Source organism: Python bivittatus, unplaced genomic scaffold, assembly GCF_059951505.1.
Source record: "Python bivittatus isolate LINGU-HERP-01145 unplaced genomic scaffold, Pbiv_v1 ctg000160_np1212, whole genome shotgun sequence".
Lineage (NCBI taxonomy): Eukaryota > Metazoa > Chordata > Lepidosauria > Squamata > Pythonidae > Python > Python bivittatus.
Window position 1 is genome coordinate 7,520,878 of NW_028277076.1, and position 21,623 is coordinate 7,542,500.

General features: G+C 45.3%; 2 protein-coding genes across 4 annotated transcripts in view; both read right to left on the reverse strand.

Annotated features, from left to right (window-relative positions):
* The window catches only part of NUP214 (nucleoporin 214), a 60,191-nt gene extending 48,107 nt beyond the window's left edge, over positions 1–12,084 (reverse strand). For 2 of the 3 annotated variants that reach the window (XM_088147080.1, XM_088147082.1), the window contains exons 1-12: positions 11,756–12,084; positions 10,503–10,698; positions 9,162–9,313; positions 8,647–8,836; positions 7,132–7,202; positions 6,413–6,476; positions 5,343–5,446; positions 4,860–4,966; positions 4,296–4,362; positions 2,521–2,647; positions 1,170–1,331; positions 318–738 (exon numbers count right to left, since the gene is read on the reverse strand). In XM_088147080.1, the coding sequence (XP_088003206.1) occupies positions 318–738; positions 1,170–1,331; positions 2,521–2,647; positions 4,296–4,362; positions 4,860–4,966; positions 5,343–5,446; positions 6,413–6,476; positions 7,132–7,202; positions 8,647–8,836; positions 9,162–9,313; positions 10,503–10,698; positions 11,756–11,797 (1,703 nt within the window). In that variant the 5' untranslated portion in view covers positions 11,798–12,084. The remainder of the gene's footprint in view (positions 1–317; positions 739–1,169; positions 1,332–2,520; positions 2,648–4,295; positions 4,363–4,859; positions 4,967–5,342; positions 5,447–6,412; positions 6,477–7,131; positions 7,203–8,646; positions 8,837–9,161; positions 9,314–10,502; positions 10,699–11,755) is intronic. The other variant, XM_088147081.1, reaches the window with a different exon arrangement.
* Positions 12,085–15,416: 3,332 nt separating this feature from the next.
* The window catches only part of AIF1L (allograft inflammatory factor 1 like), an 18,616-nt gene continuing 12,409 nt past the window's right edge, over positions 15,417–21,623 (reverse strand). Inside the window, exons 5-6 of the mRNA XM_007422314.4 lie at positions 20,487–20,649; positions 15,417–16,767 (exon numbers count right to left, since the gene is read on the reverse strand). Of these exons, the coding sequence (XP_007422376.1) occupies positions 16,680–16,767; positions 20,487–20,649 (251 nt within the window). The 3' untranslated portion in view covers positions 15,417–16,679. The remainder of the gene's footprint in view (positions 16,768–20,486; positions 20,650–21,623) is intronic.

Genomic DNA, 21,623 nt, shown 5'->3' on the forward strand with positions numbered 1-21,623 from the left:
GAAAAAATAGCTTTTCTTTTTGTAACCTCAGAGGAAGAGGCAAATTTGTCACTGTACTTATATTTGCTGCAAAGAAAACCGGAAGCGACTTCTATTTTTTTCCCCTCTTTTCTTTCTGCCCTTTTGTCTTTTCCTCTTCTCTCTTTGCTTTGCTTTATATTAGTTCTTGTTAGTCTTTACCTTCTCTTCAAAACTCTCAATAAAACTTACATGAAAAAAAAGAAAAATTCATCTATCTATCTATCTATCTATCTATCTATCTATCTATGTATCAATCAATCAATCAATCAATCAAAAAAGAGAGAGAGAGAACGTACTTTTCGCTGAGGTTGATCTTGACGGAGGATGCCGCTGGAGCAAAACTGGGCTTGGTCCCCACGGGAGCTGTGGGTCCAGTGGACCCGTCGACACGGCTCTTAAAGCTCACGGATCCGAAGGAGAAAGGTGGGGTGGAAGATGGGATGAGCCCCGACGAGGGGACGGGAGTTTGTGAGGCTTTGGGGGTGGCGGGGGAAGAGAACTCAGTGGTTCTGCTTGTACTTGACCCAGGAGCTGGTGCTGAGGCCTCCGATGAGAGAGGATAAGGCAGAGAAGGATCAGAAGCTGGTGCAGGGACTTTCACGGTGGGGGCTGTAAAAGAGAAAGGGGTGGTCCCACAGCTTGGGACTAAGGATGCTGTTGGAGGCAGAGGACCTGGTGGAACGTCGCTCTTGGAAGCAGCAGCAGGAGGAGTGGTGCCTGGAAGGGAGAGATTAAAGCAGTGGCTCTCAACCTTGGCCACTTTAAGATGCCTGGACTTCAATTCCCACAATTCTCCAGCCAGCATGGCTGGCTGGGGAATTGTGGGAGTTGAAGCCCAGGCATCTTAAAGCGGCCAAGGTTGAGAAACACTGGATTAAACATTAGCACTAACAAGAAGAAGAATCTAGAGGCTGCTTGGGGTCAACGGATTTGGGGTGGGGCAAGGGTTGGGTTGAGGGTTGCACCTTCCTTTTTAATAGAGTAAGCAAACTCTCTTACAGAACGTCCACAGACACTTGAGCCAGTTGCAGGAGACTCTCTTGGAAAGCCACAACTTCTCCTCAACCCCCACACCTTGAGTGACCTCTGAAGTCCAGTCCCAAGCTCACCAACCCAAGGAAGTCTCGTGGTGAGGCCTCCGGGCCTACCTGCGGTCTTTGCTCCTCTGTCCCCTTCTGCAGAGAGAGACTCGGGAGTCACCAGAAGAGATTGGACACCAGGGTTTTGGTTGACCATGTAAAAGGGGCACAATACCCCATCAGTGGATAGCAACAGCAGCACTGGCGCAGGATCCAAGGTCTTATCTTCACCTGCGACAATCATACAGAAACAGGGGGTTCATGCAATGCACCACACCATGGTTAAACCACTATTGGCTTGATTCACAACAAGCCACAACAGCTGAGTTCATTACGCCCACCCAAACGAAAGCAAGGAAAATTAACCTATTGAATTAAGTTAATTAAGCATGAGATACAAGTCAACTATGGAAGATACTAGAGAAATAAAGGGGTATAAGAGAAAGATGGACGTACTCATCAAATTGCCGATTCGGAGCCTTAACTAGCCTTGGGTAACCTCAAATGTTGATGGACTTCAATTCCTACCATCCCTGGTGCTGGTAGTTGTTGAAATCCGAGCTAATCTGGAAATCATTCCTGCTCTAAAGGTTCTTCTACCCAAAGACTGAAACTGATGAAGTTCTGAGATACTCTGTGTTGGCTGTGTTTGTGCGATATCCTTAACCAGATCAACGAAAGACCCAGCAGCTGCATTTCTATTATAGCGTTCCATCTTTCCTGACTGCACCAACTCAGCCCATTCATTTATTTTATGTTTGAATAAATTGCGCAGACCCAGAAATTGAGTTGCAGGTTGAGTCTCTCACTAAAAAGCCCTTGAACCTTCTCATTTTTTTTCTTAGGCTACGGTTGGAAAAGTTTTTACATCAGGACATTCCAACATCTGATAAACCAGGGAGCCTTTCTAAACTAAGTGACAATCTTTTCACTACTTTTGGAAAAAGAAATCTAGAAATATGTATTTGAATAACAATGTACGTGTGTGACTCTTAATTTTTATTTATTATAGAAGTTGATGCTAGTTTTCTACTGGAAAGAGAGCTTATGATTCAAGGAAAGGAATTTTGCTGTGGGTCCTGAAGATCTGAGGGATGTATTGTTTAATTAGGAGACAGTGGCATTCTCTCTTTAAAAAACCTCCAGCTTGCTGGAATTTTTTCCTAGGTTAAATTATCGTTTTTATTTCCTTTGTTGTATTTTGGTCACCGTTTTGTCATAGCACTTTTTAATGTTTTTTTACCTTCTTGATAGCGTGTGATTTTTTGTGTTTTGTTTTCCTTTTGGGCTATTGATTACAAAGCAACAAAAATTATTTTAAAAATTAAGTGTTGTAACGAAGTAATAAAATCCTAATGCCATTGTGCTGGGATTACCCTTTAAAAGCGTTCATGCTGACTTACACAATCCTCACACTTACTGATAGTTATGGGGGTGTTGCTGCTATAGTCAATGGCAACACCAACGGGCAAGGAGTCGTCACTTTTATCCGTCACAGGAAGTTCTGCGCGGGTGGAGTCTTCCAGGACCCACAGCTCCCAGTTGGTCTGCAATGGAAGTTAATCCCGTTTTCAAAATATGTCCCCAAGCCTGTTTCAAAGCTCTTAAAGCACGCAAACACAAGACTACAGAATGAGGTCTACAAAGGATAAATATTATGCCCAGCTGAGTTACAGTATACAGTGGTACCTCGGGTCACGAACGCTTCTGTTCACGACCAATTCGGGTCACGAACAGCTCCGTTCGCAAAATTTTGCCTCCGTTCGCGAACGCCGGATCGGGTGACGAACAGGATCCGTGGCCGTTTTCCCTCCCGTGACACGTGGTCATGGCTTCCTGTAGGGAGGGGGACTCTCCCTCCAAGCAATAACCGCCTCCCCACCCACCTTCCTGTCCTCCACGCCAGAAGTCATGTCGAGCAAGGTTAGCGTCCTCTCTCTTAGTGCTGTACTTTGTGTCATATTTTTGCGGTTTAAAAAAAAAAAACCATATGGTTCAGAACGGATTAACCGTAATTACATCGAACCTTATGGGAAAATTTGATTCGGGTTGCGAACAATTCGGGTTGCGACCGGAGTCGCGGAACGAATTAAGTTCGTGAACCGAGGTACCACTGTATATCATGCCTTCGAATTTTACATGCAGTTTTAAATCAGTTTTTATGAGGCTGTATTACTGTAAGGCACTATTGCTGTCCAACTTTTTGATGGCTCTGATGGCTGATCGAATACATTTGGGACGGTGAGGATGATGTTTCGAAAGGGGGAAAAGAGGAGAGATCAGGGAAATGAAAGGGCACAAAGAGAAGATCCTGCCCGGTGAAAGCTGTGTCTCTGGAAGAGAAGACAGAGCAGAATCACCCACTCTCCCAATCTAATTTTTCAGGCTGAAAGGATCCTGCCAGAAGAATGACAAACAGCCCAAAATGTTGTTTGGTGATTATTCTGTATCTCTTCCAGCTTTATAGACTAAGCCCCAAGGTGCTCTCTGTATATTTTGTAGCCCCTTGGATGTGCTCTTGAAAACTATAAAGCAGGAATGGAGAATCTCTGGCCTGTGGGCTTAATATGGTCCATCCAGGTTGACTCATTCAGGACTTGGGCTCTTAGCTGTAGCTTTGTTCCTCCTCCAAACCCATCTCCTAGCCATCTCCTCCTCCACGCTTTCAACCATCCCACCTCACTTCACCTGTTCCTCATCCTTTACCAAGAAAATACAAAAGTAAGGCCAGCCAATGAGTGCCTCTTCACCATTCCAGGCTAGTAGACAGGGAAAGGAGGAGAAAAGAGAGGGAGAATCTTACTGAAGGGGAAGAACTACTCAGTGGAGGGTGAAGTTGGGTCAACCAGTCCAGAGGTCTGTCCATATTTAACCCAACTGAAAAAGAATGCTTTCATTTTCATTGGGTACATGTGGAAAACACACAAACTGGACAACCTTCTCTGCATATAGTGTTGTGAAAAGTCATAGCTGGAACATTTTTTCCTGCGTCCCGCAGCCCACTATGGTAGACCAGAGAGGCATGGATCCAGTCTTTGGGTAACACAAAGCAGAGGCCCTAGCAAGCCAGACAGATCTGGCTGTTTTCTTTCTGGCATTTTCCTATCGTAGGAATCCAGAAGGTGAAAAACTTTCTCTTCTTACGAAGAGATCTACTCTGCCTGGGCTACTAGAATAGGTAGGGGAGAGAATTACCTGATCTCCTTGCCTTGCAATGATGCTGACTTCTGTGGAGGCTGCAGAGGCTAACAGCACCAGATCCCTGAAAAAGAACATATATGGGAACATTCAGGGAAGAACTTGGTGCAAAGAACAAACTAATCTCCCGCTTAGGTTTCCTGTAAAAAGAACAACTGAGTCAGGGATCTCATCAGCCCACAAACAGAAAAGAAACCATCTGACGTTGTTGAAGGACATGAGAAGGATCTGAGATTGGTCTAGTAACATTAACTGTGGCTTGCCATGAATTGTGGTGGAGGATTTACAGGCACTTCTTACTTGCTTGTTATATTCTGTTCTGCAGTTGACTGGGCTGCTGGTTGAAAAACTAAACGAGAAAGCATTTTGATTCCGCCCATAACAAAGTCTTGCGAGGCTACAGCTCGGCTTCTCCTTGACCTCATTGCAGAATCCAATTCATTACCATACCCCTGAGAAATGCCTCTATCTCAGTTTTGGTCTGTAGGTGAATGTTATTATATCCAGAGACATCTAGCCCAAGTTGAAGCTGTATTTTCCTGCAAATCCTCCATGACTTACCAGTCTTCAACATAGTGAAGGAAGTAATGATGTTGTCTCTCTGTGCAGCTACCATAACAAGGCTCCATAAAATTCACAAATATCTCAGGCCTCTTCTCTTCTTTTTTCTGAACAGAGAAAACAGAACAGCAGCTCAAAGAGCTTCCCATTAAAAAAAAAAAAAAAACCAAGATGTGGCACATCTCCCTGGTAGATACTATCATGGTATGTGGGAAAGACCTTGGGAGACTGGGCCAAGAGACGCTGCAAAGAGAATGATCAGATAAGAGGAGGCATAGCCTGCAGCTGCATAATGGATGGAGAAAGAGGATTAGAAGGGACCCTCCCTAGTTTCTTGGGCTGTAAAGGAGACGGGGGGGGGGGGAGAGAATTGTGCTTTCAGACTTGCATGATTCAGTCAGTGTAGCTTTACAATAAAGTAGAATGAGCTCATCTGGTTGTGTTTCCTGTCTGGTCCACCTGGTATAGCTGACAGACACATACCGGAAGCAGAGCCATGACCACTTCAGGCGCAGTTTCTAAGGACCCATCTGCAGCTGCGTAGATGATAGTGAAGATGTAAGTTCCAATCCACAACACATCCAAGACTGGAAGAGAACAATGAAGGTGAAAAGGGCTATTTTAGAAGAGTCACTTGTCTCCATACCATGGAGGTGTCTCACAGCAAGGTGGACTATTTATCGGTCCATCAAATTCAACATTGTCCATTTTGTGGAAAGTGCTTTCCAGGGTGTGAGAAGAAATAAATAATTTCACACATGACCAGAAGGATGGTGGTTTAGAATGGAGCAGCCATTCCAAATCATTGCCCAACCACCTCTCCCATGGTGGGAGAGAAACTGTTTCTGTTTCCACTAGGAAAAACCCTAGGGCAGTGTTTCTCAACCTGGGCCACTTTAAGCTGTATGGACTTCAACTCCCAGAATTCCCCAGCCAGCAACACTGCCCTAGGGGATTTTTCACGATTTTTCCCCTCTACAGGCCCTGCCTGGATCCAGCCCACTCTCAGAGCTGATCTTTCTTTGGGTGGTTTCTCCTTCCTCATATCAAATCTGATCCCGTTCACGAGAGTTATCCTGTGGATGGTTGGGCAGACAGCCATCCCCAAGCTCCTGTCATTCCATTCCAACATTTCCTTGGAATTGAAAATAATAAAAAACCAACTTTGAAACTAAATCACAGGGGATCAGGTATTTATTCCTGCTGCGAAACCCACCTATTCTTTAGAAGAACTCTTCCACCCACCTCTTTATTTTATTTATCAAATGTATATAGCCGCCCATCTCATGTATGTGACTCTTGGTGGTGCACACCATGCGTTTTATTTTTTCAGGTCCAACTTTGGCAGTTTTTGGTGGCTAATGTTCAGATTGACCTGCACTAACCTTACATTACCCCTTTTAACAGCAGATCTTTCCAAACCAAACACTGTACCTTCTACTTCATGTCAGGTTTAGCTGGCTTAATTTAATTATTAGAGACTTACATTAAAATTCACTTTTAGAAGGAAACCCTACCATCCGTTCCTCCTGAAATACCCGCCAAATTCGTACCTTTGACAGGATTATCCGAAACATAAAATGGAGGGCAGGGAATTATTTTCTTCTCCTGCAGGTTCTGAAAAGCAGAAGAAAGAGCAGGTTAGACCATATTTTTGTCTGTTTATGCAGCGCTTCATTTAAGGTCTAACCTACCCAAGGCTAAGTTAATTATTTAGCAAATTAATCCATATTCGGGGTTTATAGGGGGCTGTGAGCCACACCCCGATTACCCATGGGTGGTTTGAAGAACCCACGAAACTAAGATAGGAAGGCAAAAAAGGTTAGTTTCTTCAAACTGACAGCTGCCTTGAAGACCTTAATGATGTTTTTTTCTTGGGCCCTGCGAAACTATTAACTTAGAAAAAAAAAATCAAAATAGATGTTCTGGGCCTTTTAGTCTACAGCCCCCTTATTTTGTATTGTGATTTTGAGCGACTGTAGTACATTATGATTGCTTTGCTCCTCATTTGCCCTGCGCTCAGAGTTGTAAGCCCATGATAAATACATTTCCTGCTTGCTTTTCTCAGCCCGCCAACCTCAGAGGTTAACACTCAGGTGTTTACATGGCATTCTTAGAAGGCAAATCAACCTCTACTAACTTATCACAGTTGTATTCACTTTCTTACTGCTTTGTTGGCAACTTGGGCTATGCCCCAAGACTCCACCCAGCGCCTTCATCATGAATTGGGAATGGGGGGAATTATTGCAGGAAATAAGCCGAATTCACTTACTGGCAGATACTGGACCACTGTGCCATTCTGCTTGCCCACTGCCAGCTGTTTTCCTTTAGGACTCCAACACACTGGGGGAAAAAAAGGCACGTTTCATGGCCCAAAGCAGCAGAAAAGAGGAACCACCCCCCCAAGGGATTAAAAAATGACTCAGACTGCCCCCCAGAATATCAGACAGACGCTGGCGAGGTACTCATATCGAATTCTGCTGTGTTTCCTGGGTAAGACACCGCAACACATCCTAACCAAATGACTCTCATTCTGGCTTAGCAGGAAACATAAGCCCAGCCAGGGGCTTCAAGCTGACCTAAAACAAGTTGGAGGAACTAAGCTGGGTCAGAGGAAGAAGCAACCCAGGTCCTGGTCTTGACAAGCACATGAGCCAACGCTGTAAAGGAGACCAATGAAGTTTATGGAAATGGTGTCCAAGGGTGGAATTGGGATCTCCAGTCCACGTTCATTCTCCATCTCCTGAACAGCCTCTGGTGTTTAGAAGATGCTTAGATCCAGGTACTACAAGAAAAGTTAAAGCCCCCTTTGATTTCAGCTCAATTCTTGGTTCACTGAACGTTCAAGGAGGCTTCGTGGCACAAATACCAAAATGGTTGGCCATCGTCTTCTTTCCGTTTCCCAGCCAGCCCTGGATGGTTTAACCAGGTTCAAATCAGCGTAGCTCTTTGCGATCAAAGTTGGCTAGGTGCTGTCACCTAAGCCCGTTTTTAATTTCTTTGAATGCCTTCAAGTTTTAGCTCTGTTTCTGATGGCTCTGTGTGACTTTCTTAACTGGAGTAGGAACGTGGTTTGTCATTCGCTTCTTCTGAGATTTTTTTCTTGTAACTTCTTAGTCTAGATGACAACTCTGGGATGTCCTAGCACTCTTCTGTCCTCCTTACAACCAACAAGTTGGTTAGTTGTTTCTACCTAGCTTATTTAACTGTAAGCCGTGCTTCACAAGAGCTATTGTACACCTTATCAAAGACCAAGCTGGATAACTAGCTTGCAAACATGGATTTAGTCCTTTCACGCTTCCTTAGAAGTATGCACACAACCCCCCCCCCTTTTTTTTTGGTGCCTTTGAGTCAGTTTTGGACTCCTAGCAACTGCCTGGACCAGTCCTTGCAGTTTTCTTGGCAAGTTTTTTTCAGAAATAGTTTGCCATTGCCTACTTCCTAGGGCTGAGAGAGAGTGACTGGCCCAAGGTCACCCAGCTGGCTTTGTGCCTAAGGCAGGATTAGAACTCACGGTCTCCTGGTTTCTAGCCTGATGCCTTAACCACACCACCAAACTGGCTCTCAAACCCAGATAAAACAACCCATTGTTAAGAAAGGAATTCGGCCAGTTTTTACCCTAGTCTTCTGCCAATCAGGGACATTTCAGGTATGGTGAAAGTTCATCAAACCAGCTAATGAAGCCAGCAGCATGTCGGACAGGGAAGATAGGAGCTGCAGTCCAACGTACAGCAAGGACACCAGGTTTGGGTGAGGGGACAGCTGCTCCTAAAACCACGCTACTGACCTGATGTGACAGCCACCGAGGCTGGGAGCGTGGCATACACCTTCACAGCCTCCGTCACCTGCAGGACCGAGACGCTCCCATCAGACAAACAGACGGCTAACATTGTGGCGTTTGTTGGATTCCACTTGATGTCACTGACCAGCGCGCCCGCCATCTTCTGATAAGCGAACGGACGTTTTTGTTGTTTAGCCTGTTAGAAAGAAGTCAACAAGTATTTAACAACAATAGATAGATAGACAAATAGAATATATTTATTACAGTCACAGACCAGAGTTCAAAACAAACCACATCAAAACTAAAATAAGAATAAATACACAAAGCAGGGTAAGAATGTGACAATTGGAGATTGAGCAATTTGGGTGGAAAGTAACCCATTAAAAGGGGATTTTTAATTGTTCGTTATGTTCAAATCCTCTCTCCTCCCCCCCCAAATGACCAGCAGCCAGGTTTCAAAGTGAAGAAGTGAAATTGCCCAATGCACCAAAGGACAACCAGGTTTAAAATGTGTAGCTCACCTGATTCACAAAGGTACGGACGTCGAAAAAGCCAATAAAAGACCCAACTTCACTGGACGCCATGCAGACCGAGAGCGTGAGGTTATCACAGCTGAGCGCCAGGTGATGCACCCGAAACTTTGTAGGAACAAAAAGGCTCTGGACATTCTCTACTTTGGGAACAAAATGAAAGGGAAAGTTGAAAAAACACAGACAATCTTTTCTCGATGCAGCCCTGAAGGTTATGCTAAGCCACGCAATAGCACAGCTCAATCAGTCTTCCCTGATTAGGCATAGCTGAAGATCCTGAGAGCAAGTCTAACTAAACACATCTTTGAAAGGTGGGCAAGAACAGATAAAAAAAAAAAGTCTGAATTCAACTCTCCCAAACAAACAGCCAGGCTCAAATTATCCTACTTTGGACACATTATGCAAAGACCCAGCTCTCTGGAGAAGGCTCTGATGCTGGGGAAGGTGGAAGGAAAGAGAAGATGACCAGCAGCAAGGTGGATGGACTCAGTTACAGTGGTGATGAGGGCACTGTTGGAAGACTTGAAGGATCAGATTGGGGATGGATCATTCTGGAGAAGATCTATCTATGGGATTGCTAAGAGTTGACAGTGACTCAATGGCACTTAATCAGTCAATTAATCAATGAGAAGATAGAGAAGAAGATGACCAGCAGCAAGGTGGATGGACTCAATTACAGCTGTAATGGGTGTGCCATTGGAAGACTTGAAGGACCAGGCTGGGGATGGATCATTATGGAGAATATCTATCTATGTGGTCCCTAAGAGTAAACACTGACTTGATAGCAATCAATCAATCAATCTCTATCTAGGTATATGATACAATCCCCAGAGAAGTTCATGATGCTGGGAAAGGTGGAAGGAATTAGAAGAGAACAACCAGTAGTAAGGTGGATCAAGTCAGTTACTGCAGTGATGGTGCACCAGTGACAGACCTGAAGGACCAGGCTGGGGACAGATCCTCCTGGAGAAGGTCTACCTCCGTGGTTACTAAGAGCTGACTCTGGTCTGACAGCACATAATCAATCAAATCAATCCATCTCTATCTGGACAAGCCATACAATCTCCAGAGAAGGCCACAATGCTGGGAAAGGTGGAAGGAAAGAGAGGAAGAGGACGACCAGCAGTAAGGTGGATGGAGTCAGTCACTACAGTGATGGTTGCACCATTGACAGACCAGAAGGACCATGTTGGGGACAGATCACCATGGGGAAAATCTATCTATGTGGTCGCTAAGAGTTGCACAAGCTTGATGACACATAATCAATCAATCAATCAATCAAACAGCAAACCAGCTAATGCTTAGCATAAGGGGGAACCCAATAAAACTCACCTATTTTATTAGGAGAATCCCCAGCCTGAATCTGCATGAGCAGGTTTTTCGTCTGAAAGACCTGCAGTCCAGACACACAACCGGCAAACGTCAGCCCATACTTGTTGGACACGGCCAGCAGGCTGCCACGCTCCTTGGGCAGCTCCTCGGGGGCTTCGAAGATCCGGATCTTCTTCAGGGCTCGGAACTGAAAATCCTGCCGGAAAAGCATGGTATGAGAAGCCATATTGGAAAGAGAAGCCTCGTAGGGGCAGCGTGGGACCACTTAAACCCCCCCCCAAACTTTTAGCTGCTAAAGTTTTAGGTAACCAAAGATGGGATCATTCTTTGGGGGGTGAGGTGAGGTAGGGGAGAAAACCCAACCTTTTGGCTGTTGAAAACTTTTAGTTAGCTATATGCACAGAGGCAGAAAGAGTTGACACTACCTGCTACGGAGGAACGGTTGGTGAAACTGACAGATCTTGCTAAATGGATAAATTAACTTCTTTGATTAGAGAAAAGACCCTGTCTACATTTATTGGTGACTGGAAACCTCTTACAGACTTTTTGCTTAAAATCAAAAAAATGAACTTGTGATTTATGGCTTTAATGATGAGACAGGATAGATTATAGAAAAAAGAGAGTCACGATGTAGCCTTAGAGAGAGAGGTTGGAATATAATTGGATTTATAACTGCTGTGATCAGAAGCAGTTGATCATCAGAAGAAGATCAGAAGCCACTTCTCTGTATCTTTTTTCTTTCCTTTCCATCCTTTAACTTTTTTTCTTGCTCTTCTTGCTTTCTCTTTGATTTCTTTCCTTTCCTCTCTCCTTCTTTACTTTATATTAATTTGTATTAGTTTTTATCTTCTTGTTAAAAAAGTTTTAATAAAAATCAAAGCATATGAAACAAAACGCTTAGATAACCAAAACCAGGACTATTCTTTGCGGGGGTGGGGTTGGCTCTCCAAATACCCCAGAGAGGATCGAAGCTGGAGAGGCTCCTAAAACGACTTTAGAGGCTTTTCCCGCCTGGCCTACCTGGCAGGGCTGTTGTGCAGGAGTAAAGAAGGGGGCTGCAGAGGAATAAGGGAGGGAGGGAGGGAGAGGGGACTCCTTCCTCCCCGAGATTTATAAAAAGAGCCCAAAAAGGTTAAAATCAGGCTGGGAGAGGGAAATAGAGGAAACTGGGGAGCACTATGGGTCCCCCTCCTGCCCCTTCTCGGACCCCCGCCCCGAGCCAGCCTCCTCCGAGCTTCGCAGCCCGGCCTCACCTTCATCTCCCTCTCGGGGATCACGTCCATGTCGTCGCCCATCCCGCCGCTGCCGCCGACCCGGCGTTGACAGCCCGGACACGCGCCGCCCGCCCTCACATCCCCGCCTTTTCAAAGGTGGGGGAAGGCGAAAAGGAACGGACGTAATGCGCTTCCGCTTCCGGCGGCGCTCTAGGCCCAGCTTCCGGGTTCACGCCGGCGCCGTTTCTAAGGACAGGATCGGGAGGGGAGTTGAGGGAGGAGGGAGGGCAGCCCGAGGGAAGGCGGATGGGAGGCGGCGCCGCTCATAGCCCGGCCGGGAGTCCCAGACGCTCCGTTCCTTCGGGAGGGAAAGAAGAAATGACGCCCTTCCGGTAGCAGCGCTCTTCCGTTTTGTCAACTCTATGTCAGGGACTACGGAGATGGGGGGAAAAAACCATTAGGACATAGATGTACGAATAATGGAGTCGTGCGAGATCCATGACTTCCGGGATTCCTGATCCCTTAGCGCGAAAGCGACAAAATCAGAACCGAGGAGAGACGACGGGAGGCTTCGCGCTCCAGCTGTTCTCCGCATCTGCTGGAAAGGGCTTCCCCCCGTGCAAGAGGAGGGGTCTTTTTCCCCAAGGAAGCGAGGGCGATCGCTCGCATTTCTCAGTGCGGAGGCTGCCTTGGGGCCGGACCTCGGGCCGCCGGGATCCGGGTTTTTGCGGCCCGCCCGAGGAACGAGTCTCGAGGGGCGGATTGTGCAAAAGAAAAAGTCGGGGATGCGCCCGTGTGAACGCGCACTCGCGGGGTGCTCGGATGAGGAGGAGAACGGCAAAAATTAAAAAGGATAAAAAGGAAAGAAAAAGGAAATGAAATACTGTAATAAAGTAAAATAAAAATGATAAAAATGATAAAAATGAAATGGCAATTACTCTGTATGTATATGTGTATATATGTGTGTGTATGTATATATATTCATATATATACATATACGTGTGTGTGGGTGTGTGTATATGTGTGTATATATACATATACATGTGTGTGTATATACACACATTTGCATATATGTGTGTGAGTGTGTGTGTAGATATATATACTGAATATGTCTGAATATATGTTTGTATATGTACATATACATGTGCGTGTATATATATATATATACACACACATGTATATATATGTGTGTGTGTGAGTGTGTGTATATATATATATGTATATATATTTATATATATACACATATACATGTGTTTGAATATATGTTTGTATATGTACATATACATGTATGTGTGTATATATATATATATGTATACACACATGTATATATATCTGTGTGTGTGTGTATATATATATGTATATATATACACACATATACATGTGTTTGAATATGTATATGTACATATACATGTGTGTGTATATATATGTATACACACATACATATATGTGTGTGTGAATGTATATATGTATATATATTTATATGTATACATATACGTGTCTGAATATATGTATATGTATATATACATGTGTGTGTGTGTGAGAGAGAGAGAGTGTGTGTGCGTGTGTGAGTGTGTGTTTATAGCCAGCTAGTTTGGTCTAGCGCTTAAGGCTCCAGGCGAGAAAGCAGGAGACGGTGAGTCCCGCCCAAGGCACGAAAGCCGCCCGGGTGACTTTGGCCCAGCCCCCCCACCACCACGACGTCGGCCTCGGGTGACAAGCCGGTCCGCCACCTCCTGCGGCAACCAAGGGGTCAACATGCGGTTGATCCAAAAAGAAGAAGAAAGCCGACCTCACCTGCGGGAAAAAAGTCAGTATTGACCCTTAGAGACCACACAGATCGGTCTTCTCCAGAATGGTCCGTCCCCAGCCTGGTCCTTCAGGTCTTCTAACGCCGCACTGTCTCTGGTGTAATTGAGCCATCCACCTTGCTGCTGGTCGTCCTCTTCTCTTTCCAAATGCCACAAGAATTACTAGGACTCCACTCGACTGCTGTAATCCGTAACAACACGACCCTGAAATCCTGACAACGTCCCTCTTCCCTCCCTCTTACACCAAAGAGAGTCAAGGCGGGCCAGTGTTGAGTTTCCTTCTCACCCCTTCCTTTTCTCCCGGGCTAAATTAACATTTCCCAGTGGTTGTTACATACTTTCATCAAGGCCATCTCCATACCCTCCTAGACCCAGAAGAGCTTGGTTTGTGGGGACTTCCTAGAACTTTGAAACGGGACGGAGAGCTAACTCCAAGTAATCAATTTGTGCCCCACGGATGACCAGGGAGAAATAGTAAGTTAGCTGCTTGGAGTCAATTCATGGGATTTGTTCGCACACATCGATTCCTGACCTGGTCACCATTGGGTGACCTGGACACACGTCTCTCAGTGCCTGGAGCAAGGATTTTCTATTTTTCCATTACTGGTCATTGGTGCTAAGAGGAATAATTCCAGGAGCTGCAATGCCACGAGGAACAAGAGCGTTCAACAGCCTGATCGCACTGTTGCTGTTTCATTACCGAAAATCATGGATGTACAAGCCAAACAGGAGGCTCCCAAACCAACCCGCTCACCTGTGTCTTAAGATGAATAGAAAAAGAACTGGACAAGGGATCCGGTGGTAAAATCCCCAAAAGAACCAGCCATAAATGTACCATAAATATGGAAGATTTCAGAGAATTCTCTCACGGCCCCAGGTTCATAAGGGGAGCTGCAAAAGCTCCTCAGAAAAACCAACTCAAGGTTCCCTTGGATGAACGCGGCACTTACCGAAATGACCCCCGGTGTGCGCCAGTTTGTGGCCAACAAAGGCTGATGTGAACTCCCTGATAGGTTAATTTTGGAAAAGGAGTTGGATAACTCTCCTCTCGTATCAACAACACACGTGAAGATGCTCCGATGAGATCAGAGAATCTGTTGATAGTTCCTAACCCTTCTCACAAGTTCTTGGATCCCTCTTCCAGATCCAGAAGTCCCTGGAGTTTCTCCTTGTAAGGTTGACGGAAGCACTTGAGTGCCAGATTCATTTGCATCCTAGGATTTATAGGGTCCCTAGGTCATTTCCTACTAGAAGTGGCTGCTTGACATTCAGTTGTATTTTTCATCCAGAGCACACAGCCATCTGGACACCCTCAACAGCCTGCACTGAAGGTATCCTAGAGCAGAGATGCTCCCCACAGCCCACGTAGCCTGGTTTTGCACGTGGCACTAAGCCAAGTCTTGATTAACCACAGTTGGTTGAATAAACCACCATTGGGTAGACTGGCATGCCACACTGAATCCTGAGCTTTGGTTTGCACCCTCCTGGGTTCACACTAGCCAGGGAGCTAACCCCAAACAACTGTTTCATGGCTGTGTGCGATGCATGAACCAGACAGTGTCAAGCTACGGGCAAAGGGATTCAAAGCAGAACCCCTGACAACATAAACAGGAGGGTCTACACACAGCAAAGCTGGCTTTCTGTGGCTGAGGTAGCTGAAATAACACACCTCACCAGAGTTCACACCACACATTCGACTAAAACGGACTTAGTGGTCTGCGGTGCGTTGGGTGAGGGCGCCACGCCTGTACTGTTGTGTGAATGGAGCCATTGAGTTTACAGATCCTGAGTTTAACATGCTGTGTGAATCCTGTTACTTTTCATTGGTGTCCATGATCTATACATCATAAGCCAGAATCTGGTTTATTTGGTGGGGTGTGCCATGGACGCATAGGAACTGTATTTGTTCATCTGGGTTTCAAGGCAGCGGGGGACAGCAACTAGCCAATCTTGAAAAGCTAAGCAGGGTTGAAGCTGGTTAGTGTTTGAATGGGAGACATCAGAAGGCCCCGAGGCTGAATGGCTAGACTGGGAGGTTGAAAAAAAAGAAAACCCCAAAGAAGTAAATGACAAATCACTTTGTATTGTTACCAAGATAATGAGAGAACTTGAGTATCCAGTTACTCATCAGGAGTTGAGTTCAACTCAACAGAGACTTGATGATGGGGCAACTCAGCCATTCAAAGAGGAAGAAGACCTTAAGATGATTAAAACCAACTCCACAGCCAAATGTTTCTCACTCCGCAGTCACATATCAAGAAGGGGAAGACACACTGATCTGGTCAAGGAAAGTGGTTGAGTTGGCTTGAAGAAAGAAACCAAGATGAGAAAACCAGTAGAACGGGGCCGTTGCAAAAATGTTTGCATTGTGGAGGGGGACGGAAGGAAAAAGGGTCATCAGAAATCAGGGAAGTTGCTCCTTACTGGAAAAAGGCACTTAGAAATGTTTTGTGGTGGTTCTGCAAAAGCTGGACATATTTTTTTTTCATTTGTAGACCCCAACTCCAGAGCTAACCATGACTTCAATCAAGTCTACACCATCCAACTTGGCCTAAAACTTCTCTGATTTGGGGGTTTTTTTGTTTTACTTCTTCACCATATTTTTTTTTAAATAACATACAGCCTGATGCAAAATTCTGGGGAGCTCAAAAGCTTGTGTGTGGTTTGGGTGGGTCCTACGAAAGATATTACCCAGCTAAATCCTTGGGATTTTTCCCCCTTCGACCGACATGACCACGATTGCCTTTTTTTTCAGCTGCATGGAAAAAACTTTCATGAAAGTAGTTTCTGTTTGGAAGAGAAGTGGTGGTAGAGAACATCTGATCTATTTCAGATTTGGAAGCAAAAGCAAGAGAAGGATTTGGGGAGCAACATCAGCAGAAAAACGGTCCATGAAATTTGGATTTTGCATTTTGAGTGTTCTTCCATTCTTGAGAAAGACGGGGCTTGCAATTCAGGTTAGAACAATAAAAATTAGGGGCTAGTTAGATACTCCTCTGGAAGATGACTTGTGGATTTTTCCCTGTCATTCCTTTGGGTGGAGTCCATGGGTTTCTAAAACAGGCTGGTTTAAAAGCAACAGAGCAGAGATCTAGCGATGGTCCTGCAGGACAGAGGTGAGAAGATCCAGCTGGGTTGGAGATTCTCCTTTCTCTCTAAGGAAGACTTGAGAGATCTCTTTCTGGAGGAGGACCTGAAACTTTGGGGGTGCTGTCCTGACTCTTGCCCTCAAACATCATGACCCTAAAAGAAGAGAACAGCAAAGGAGAGAAGAATTAATGGAATACAGCCAGAGATGTTTTGGTTTTAATCCCTAGATGGTCAAATGAACAATATTTTAGGACAAGGTACGTAGGAAATAAAATGCAGCAAAATAAAACAAAGAACGGTAGTGTGATGGTATGGGGGAAAGACCTGGGGAGACCGGGCCGAGAGACGCTGCCAAAGGAACAGTCAGATAAGAGGGAGCACAGCCCTCAGCTGCATAATGGATGGAGAAAGAGGTTCAGAAGGGACCCTCCCTAATTTCTTGGGCTATAAAGGAGACGGTGGGGGGGAATTGTACTTTCAGACTTGCAAAATTCTGTCAATGTAGCTTTGCAATAAAGTAGAATTAGCTCATCTGGTTGTGATTCCTATCTGGTTTACCCTGCAAGGCCAATATCAATCTTGCCCTAGGCAGGAGAGCCACCTGGCTCTATGATCTCCTAATTGTCTTCCATTCAAGTACAGACTACTAGGATCCAACGCCTTGGTGCAGGAGAGGCAGTATGGTGTAGTGGTTAAAGGTGCTGGAATAGGAGTGGGAAGGCCTGAGTTCTAGCACTCTCTTTGGCATAAAGGCCAGCTGGGTGACTTGGGGCCAGTTCATTTCTCTCAGCCCAAGGTCTAGTGGAGAAGGCGCTGGACCAGATTCTGGTCCCCCCTCAACCACAGAAGGTCCATAGGGGACTTTGGGCCAGTCTCTCCTTCTCGGTTCAAAAACCAGGGTGGGACAGTGATGAAGGTGGTCATCAAGGAATGAGAAGGGCCAGGTTCTAGTTCCCCTTTAGCCACAGAAGGTCTCTGGGGGACGTTGGACAGCCCCTCTCACAGCACAAAAGCCAGTGTGGGACAGTGGAGAAGGTGCTGGACTAGGAATAGGGAGATCCAGGTTCTAGTCTTCTCTTAGGCCCAGAACCTAGCTGGATGACTTTGGATCAGCTCCTCTCTCTCTCTCTCTTCCTGGACTAGGAGGTCAAAAACACCCTGAAATAAGTTACTGGTACTGACACTTCTGAAATGTTGCCACGAAAACTGTCTACTCCCATCCATAGACTCATCAGGATGGAGACAAGGAACCCTCACAACAACTCTCTTGATAGAAGACACGGCCATACCTGCTTGTAGGGCCACCATGGGAGGTGAGATATGGAGATGTCTTTTCATTTCATGAGTATATGGCATACATTCAAGGCTCCACCTTAAAGCAGCTTCACTCCTATTCTGGCCTCCAAGAAGAGCTGATGCTCACCCCTAGGTTACCCACATCCAGTGCCCTCTGGATACCCAACCTCTCCAACTTTCAGTCGGAGGAAGTTTGGCTAACCTGGTGCATCTCACTTCCCTAGCTGGCTGACTCTAATCCACACTGGTCAAAAGTTCCTCCAACACCACAACCAGTGGTCTCCCTTATGAGTCTTGGAGTGAACGGCCTCGGTCAGCCAGCCCATGATGACGTGGCGGAAGGACTTGAGCCGGAGGGCAAACAGAAGGGGAAGAGAGGGGAATTGGAAAGCTTTGATAATAGGAGCCAAATCTCTTGTTCCCATACAGAACTCAACTGTCATTGCTCCTGGCCTAAGATTCAACATTTGGAACAGGAGCGGAAACTGAGACGGGGATCCAAAGACAATGGACAGCTTGTTCCTGCGATTCTTGTTCCTCTCGCCTTGTAGCTTTTTAAAGAAACCCATCTTTAGCAAAATAGCTTTTCAGGCTAACAGGGAGAGGAGCTCCTTTCTCCATTGATGGGGCCCGGCTACCAACAGAGACCGCTGGAGCTGAGCGGCCAATACATTTAAATAAATCAGTAATAACTGGAGAAGGTTGGTCACTCGAGGACCTAATGGCTGACAGCAAACCCAGCCTCCGTTTATTCCAAGACTCAGTTTTGAACAAAGACCCCGTCGGGTTGCACTAAAAAACTAACAAGTAGGAGACAAAGGAATTGTGTTCGTGCAGCTGGAAGTGTAGCACAGGGGTGTCCCTGTATTGTTCTGGGAGAAGAAATCCAGCAGTCAGAATGTGGACACCCATGGTTTGGGCTTGTCCTCTTATTGCTCCTAAGCTCTCAAGTCCACAGGGTTTGTAACCTGCTTTAGGCTAGTGTTTCTCAAACCTGGCAATATCGCTCACCCTGTATCTGTGGTTTGAGTTGTTTTCTTTTCATATATATATATATATATATATATATATATATACATACATACACACACACACACACACACACACACACATACACACACACACACATACATACACACACACACACACACACATATATACAGTGGTACCTCGGGATACGAACTTAATCCGTTCCGTGACTCTGGTTGCAACTCGAGTTGGTCTCAAGTCGAGGTAAAGTTTCCCATAGGGTTCAATGTAAATCCGGTTAATCCGTTCCGCCCTCCGAATTTGGTCGCAACCCGAGGCAAATTTCCCCATAGGGTTCAATGTAAATCCGGTTAATCCGTTCCGCCCTCCGCCCGAATTTGGTCGCAACCCGAGGCAATTTTCTCTTCAGAGCCTTACTCCCGCCAAGCCTGCTCTGCATTTTCTTTGGAGCCATGCTAACACGCACAGCAAAAACCTTCGCAAAACACCGCAAAACACACCACAAGCCTCACCAAACGTCTCCTTGCTACCGCGACCTCGCCCACAGGAAGCCGCGACCGCGTGGCAGCAGGGAAAACGGCCGCAGATCCGGTTCGTAACTAGAGGCGAGTTCATAACCCGAGGTAAATTTTTCCTGCCGAAGCTGGTTGTAACCCGAAACGTCCGTTAGTAGAGGCGTTCGTATCCCGAGGTACCACTGTATATATATTCTTTTATTTATATATATATATATATTCTTTTATTTATATATATATATATATTCTTTTATATATATATATATATATTCTTTTATATATATATATATATATTCTTTTATATATATATATATATATATATATATATATATATATATTCTTTTATATTTTTTTTTCTTTTTTTTGGTAACTTTTAACTTCATAAAAAAACTTTCTTCATATATATATATATATATATATATATATATTTATACACACACACACACACATATATTTGAAGAAAGTTTTTTTACAAAGTTAAAAATTACAAAAGAAAAAAAAAAGAAAAAAGAGAGAAAGATACGAAAAGAAAAAATAGGTAGAAGAAAAAGGGAGCAACAGCCTAGATCAAGAAAAGAAAAAAGAAATATTGAAAGAAGTGACTTCCGATCGTCTCTGCAGCAATTGCAAACATAGATAATACTGTTTCCACCCCCCCACCCGCCAAATTGTATAACGTGGTTCCCTTCTTCCCATAGACAGCCCATTTTAATCAGTAAACCCAGACACCACCAGTTCATTTTTATCCATTTTCGGCAAAAAGTCCATTGGTTTCCTAAGTAAAATAAAAGTATAATTTTTTTTTTTGAAAAAGAAGTGGAAGCTGGCCCACAACAAAATATTTAAATGTTTGACTTCGCGGACCCCCCGAAAAGGTCTTGGGGACCCCTGGGGACCCCACCCCACCCTTGAGAACCGCTGGCTGAGGTTCTGCAGATGGCCCGAGGGGCAGAACTGTGTTTCTAAGCCACAGTTATGGCTGGGCAGCCGTTGACCAGCCAGCAAAGGTGGCTAATTCAACCAACAATGGTTGGCCACGGCGTCGCGCTCCCGCCTGTTACGGATACTCACAGCTTGAGGACGGCGGACCGCTTCCCAAGCATCAGGGTGACAAAATCGTGGTACGAGATGGTTTCGCTGATACCCCCAGTGACTTCGGATATCATTTTTTTCAGCTCTAAGTGAGTCTTGGGCATCCCCATTTTCTCCATCATCCTTTTCACAGACATTAGATCTGCAAGGAACGACAGCCGGAGACGGGATGCTTAGCGCGTGCAGGTAGGGAAGCTAAATGAAAATCACCTCCCGTGGAATCTACACCTTGACGGAAACAGTGGGGGAAAAATTGTAATTATTTCTAGCTACCTCCTCGTAATCATTACTGTGATTGCTCATATGCCTCCTGAACTAATCATACGACGAAGGGAGAGTTGGCTGGAAAAGGGCATTTTGTTCCTCGAAAGAGGCTCAGAAATGTTGGGTTTGGCGAAGAAACACCTTCAGCCCAACCTACCGATACCTGGATCGGTGTCTTGTCTTGGAAGAACTTGAGACGGGGGGGCTGAAAAAGATGGGGTGATCTCTAGGGAGAAAGCGACCCTACCAGCTAAAAAACCCAGCTGCTTTGCTTTGAAAACTAAGAATAAGCCCATCGCACTCCAGTTTGCAGAAGCTGCTTTTGCAAAAAAATATTGGGGCGGGCCAGTTCCCCAAGCGCCCCTTCGAATCATCAACAGCCCGGTCAGTTTCAACTCATTGAATTGAAGGCCGTGAGATATTTCACGGGTTTCCTTCAAAGCGGGTGGGCCGGGCTGCCGGGTCCCCAAAATGCCAAATCTTCTCGGGGCGCTCAGCGGGAGCAAACCAGCCCCGCGATTCAATTTGAAGGAATAATTGGGCTGAACCGCCTTCAAATCCAAAACTTTGGAATGAAGTTTGGTCCCCGTCTAGCATGCCCCCCACCCCCGGTAACATTTCCAGCTTGATCTCTAGCCCAAATTCAAGTTGTTTTCTCATCTGTGAGGCAGGATCCACCATCTGACCAAATCTGGGTGGATTTTAGGGCGTATCTCACTAGCATTCGACCATCATCTGGTACATTTTATATATATGGCAAATTTTCCCATGTAGGGTACCTGTCTCTTTAATCGTACTGCAATACATCTCCTTGGCATTTTCTATATTTTTTTTTGATTTTTGATTTTTTTC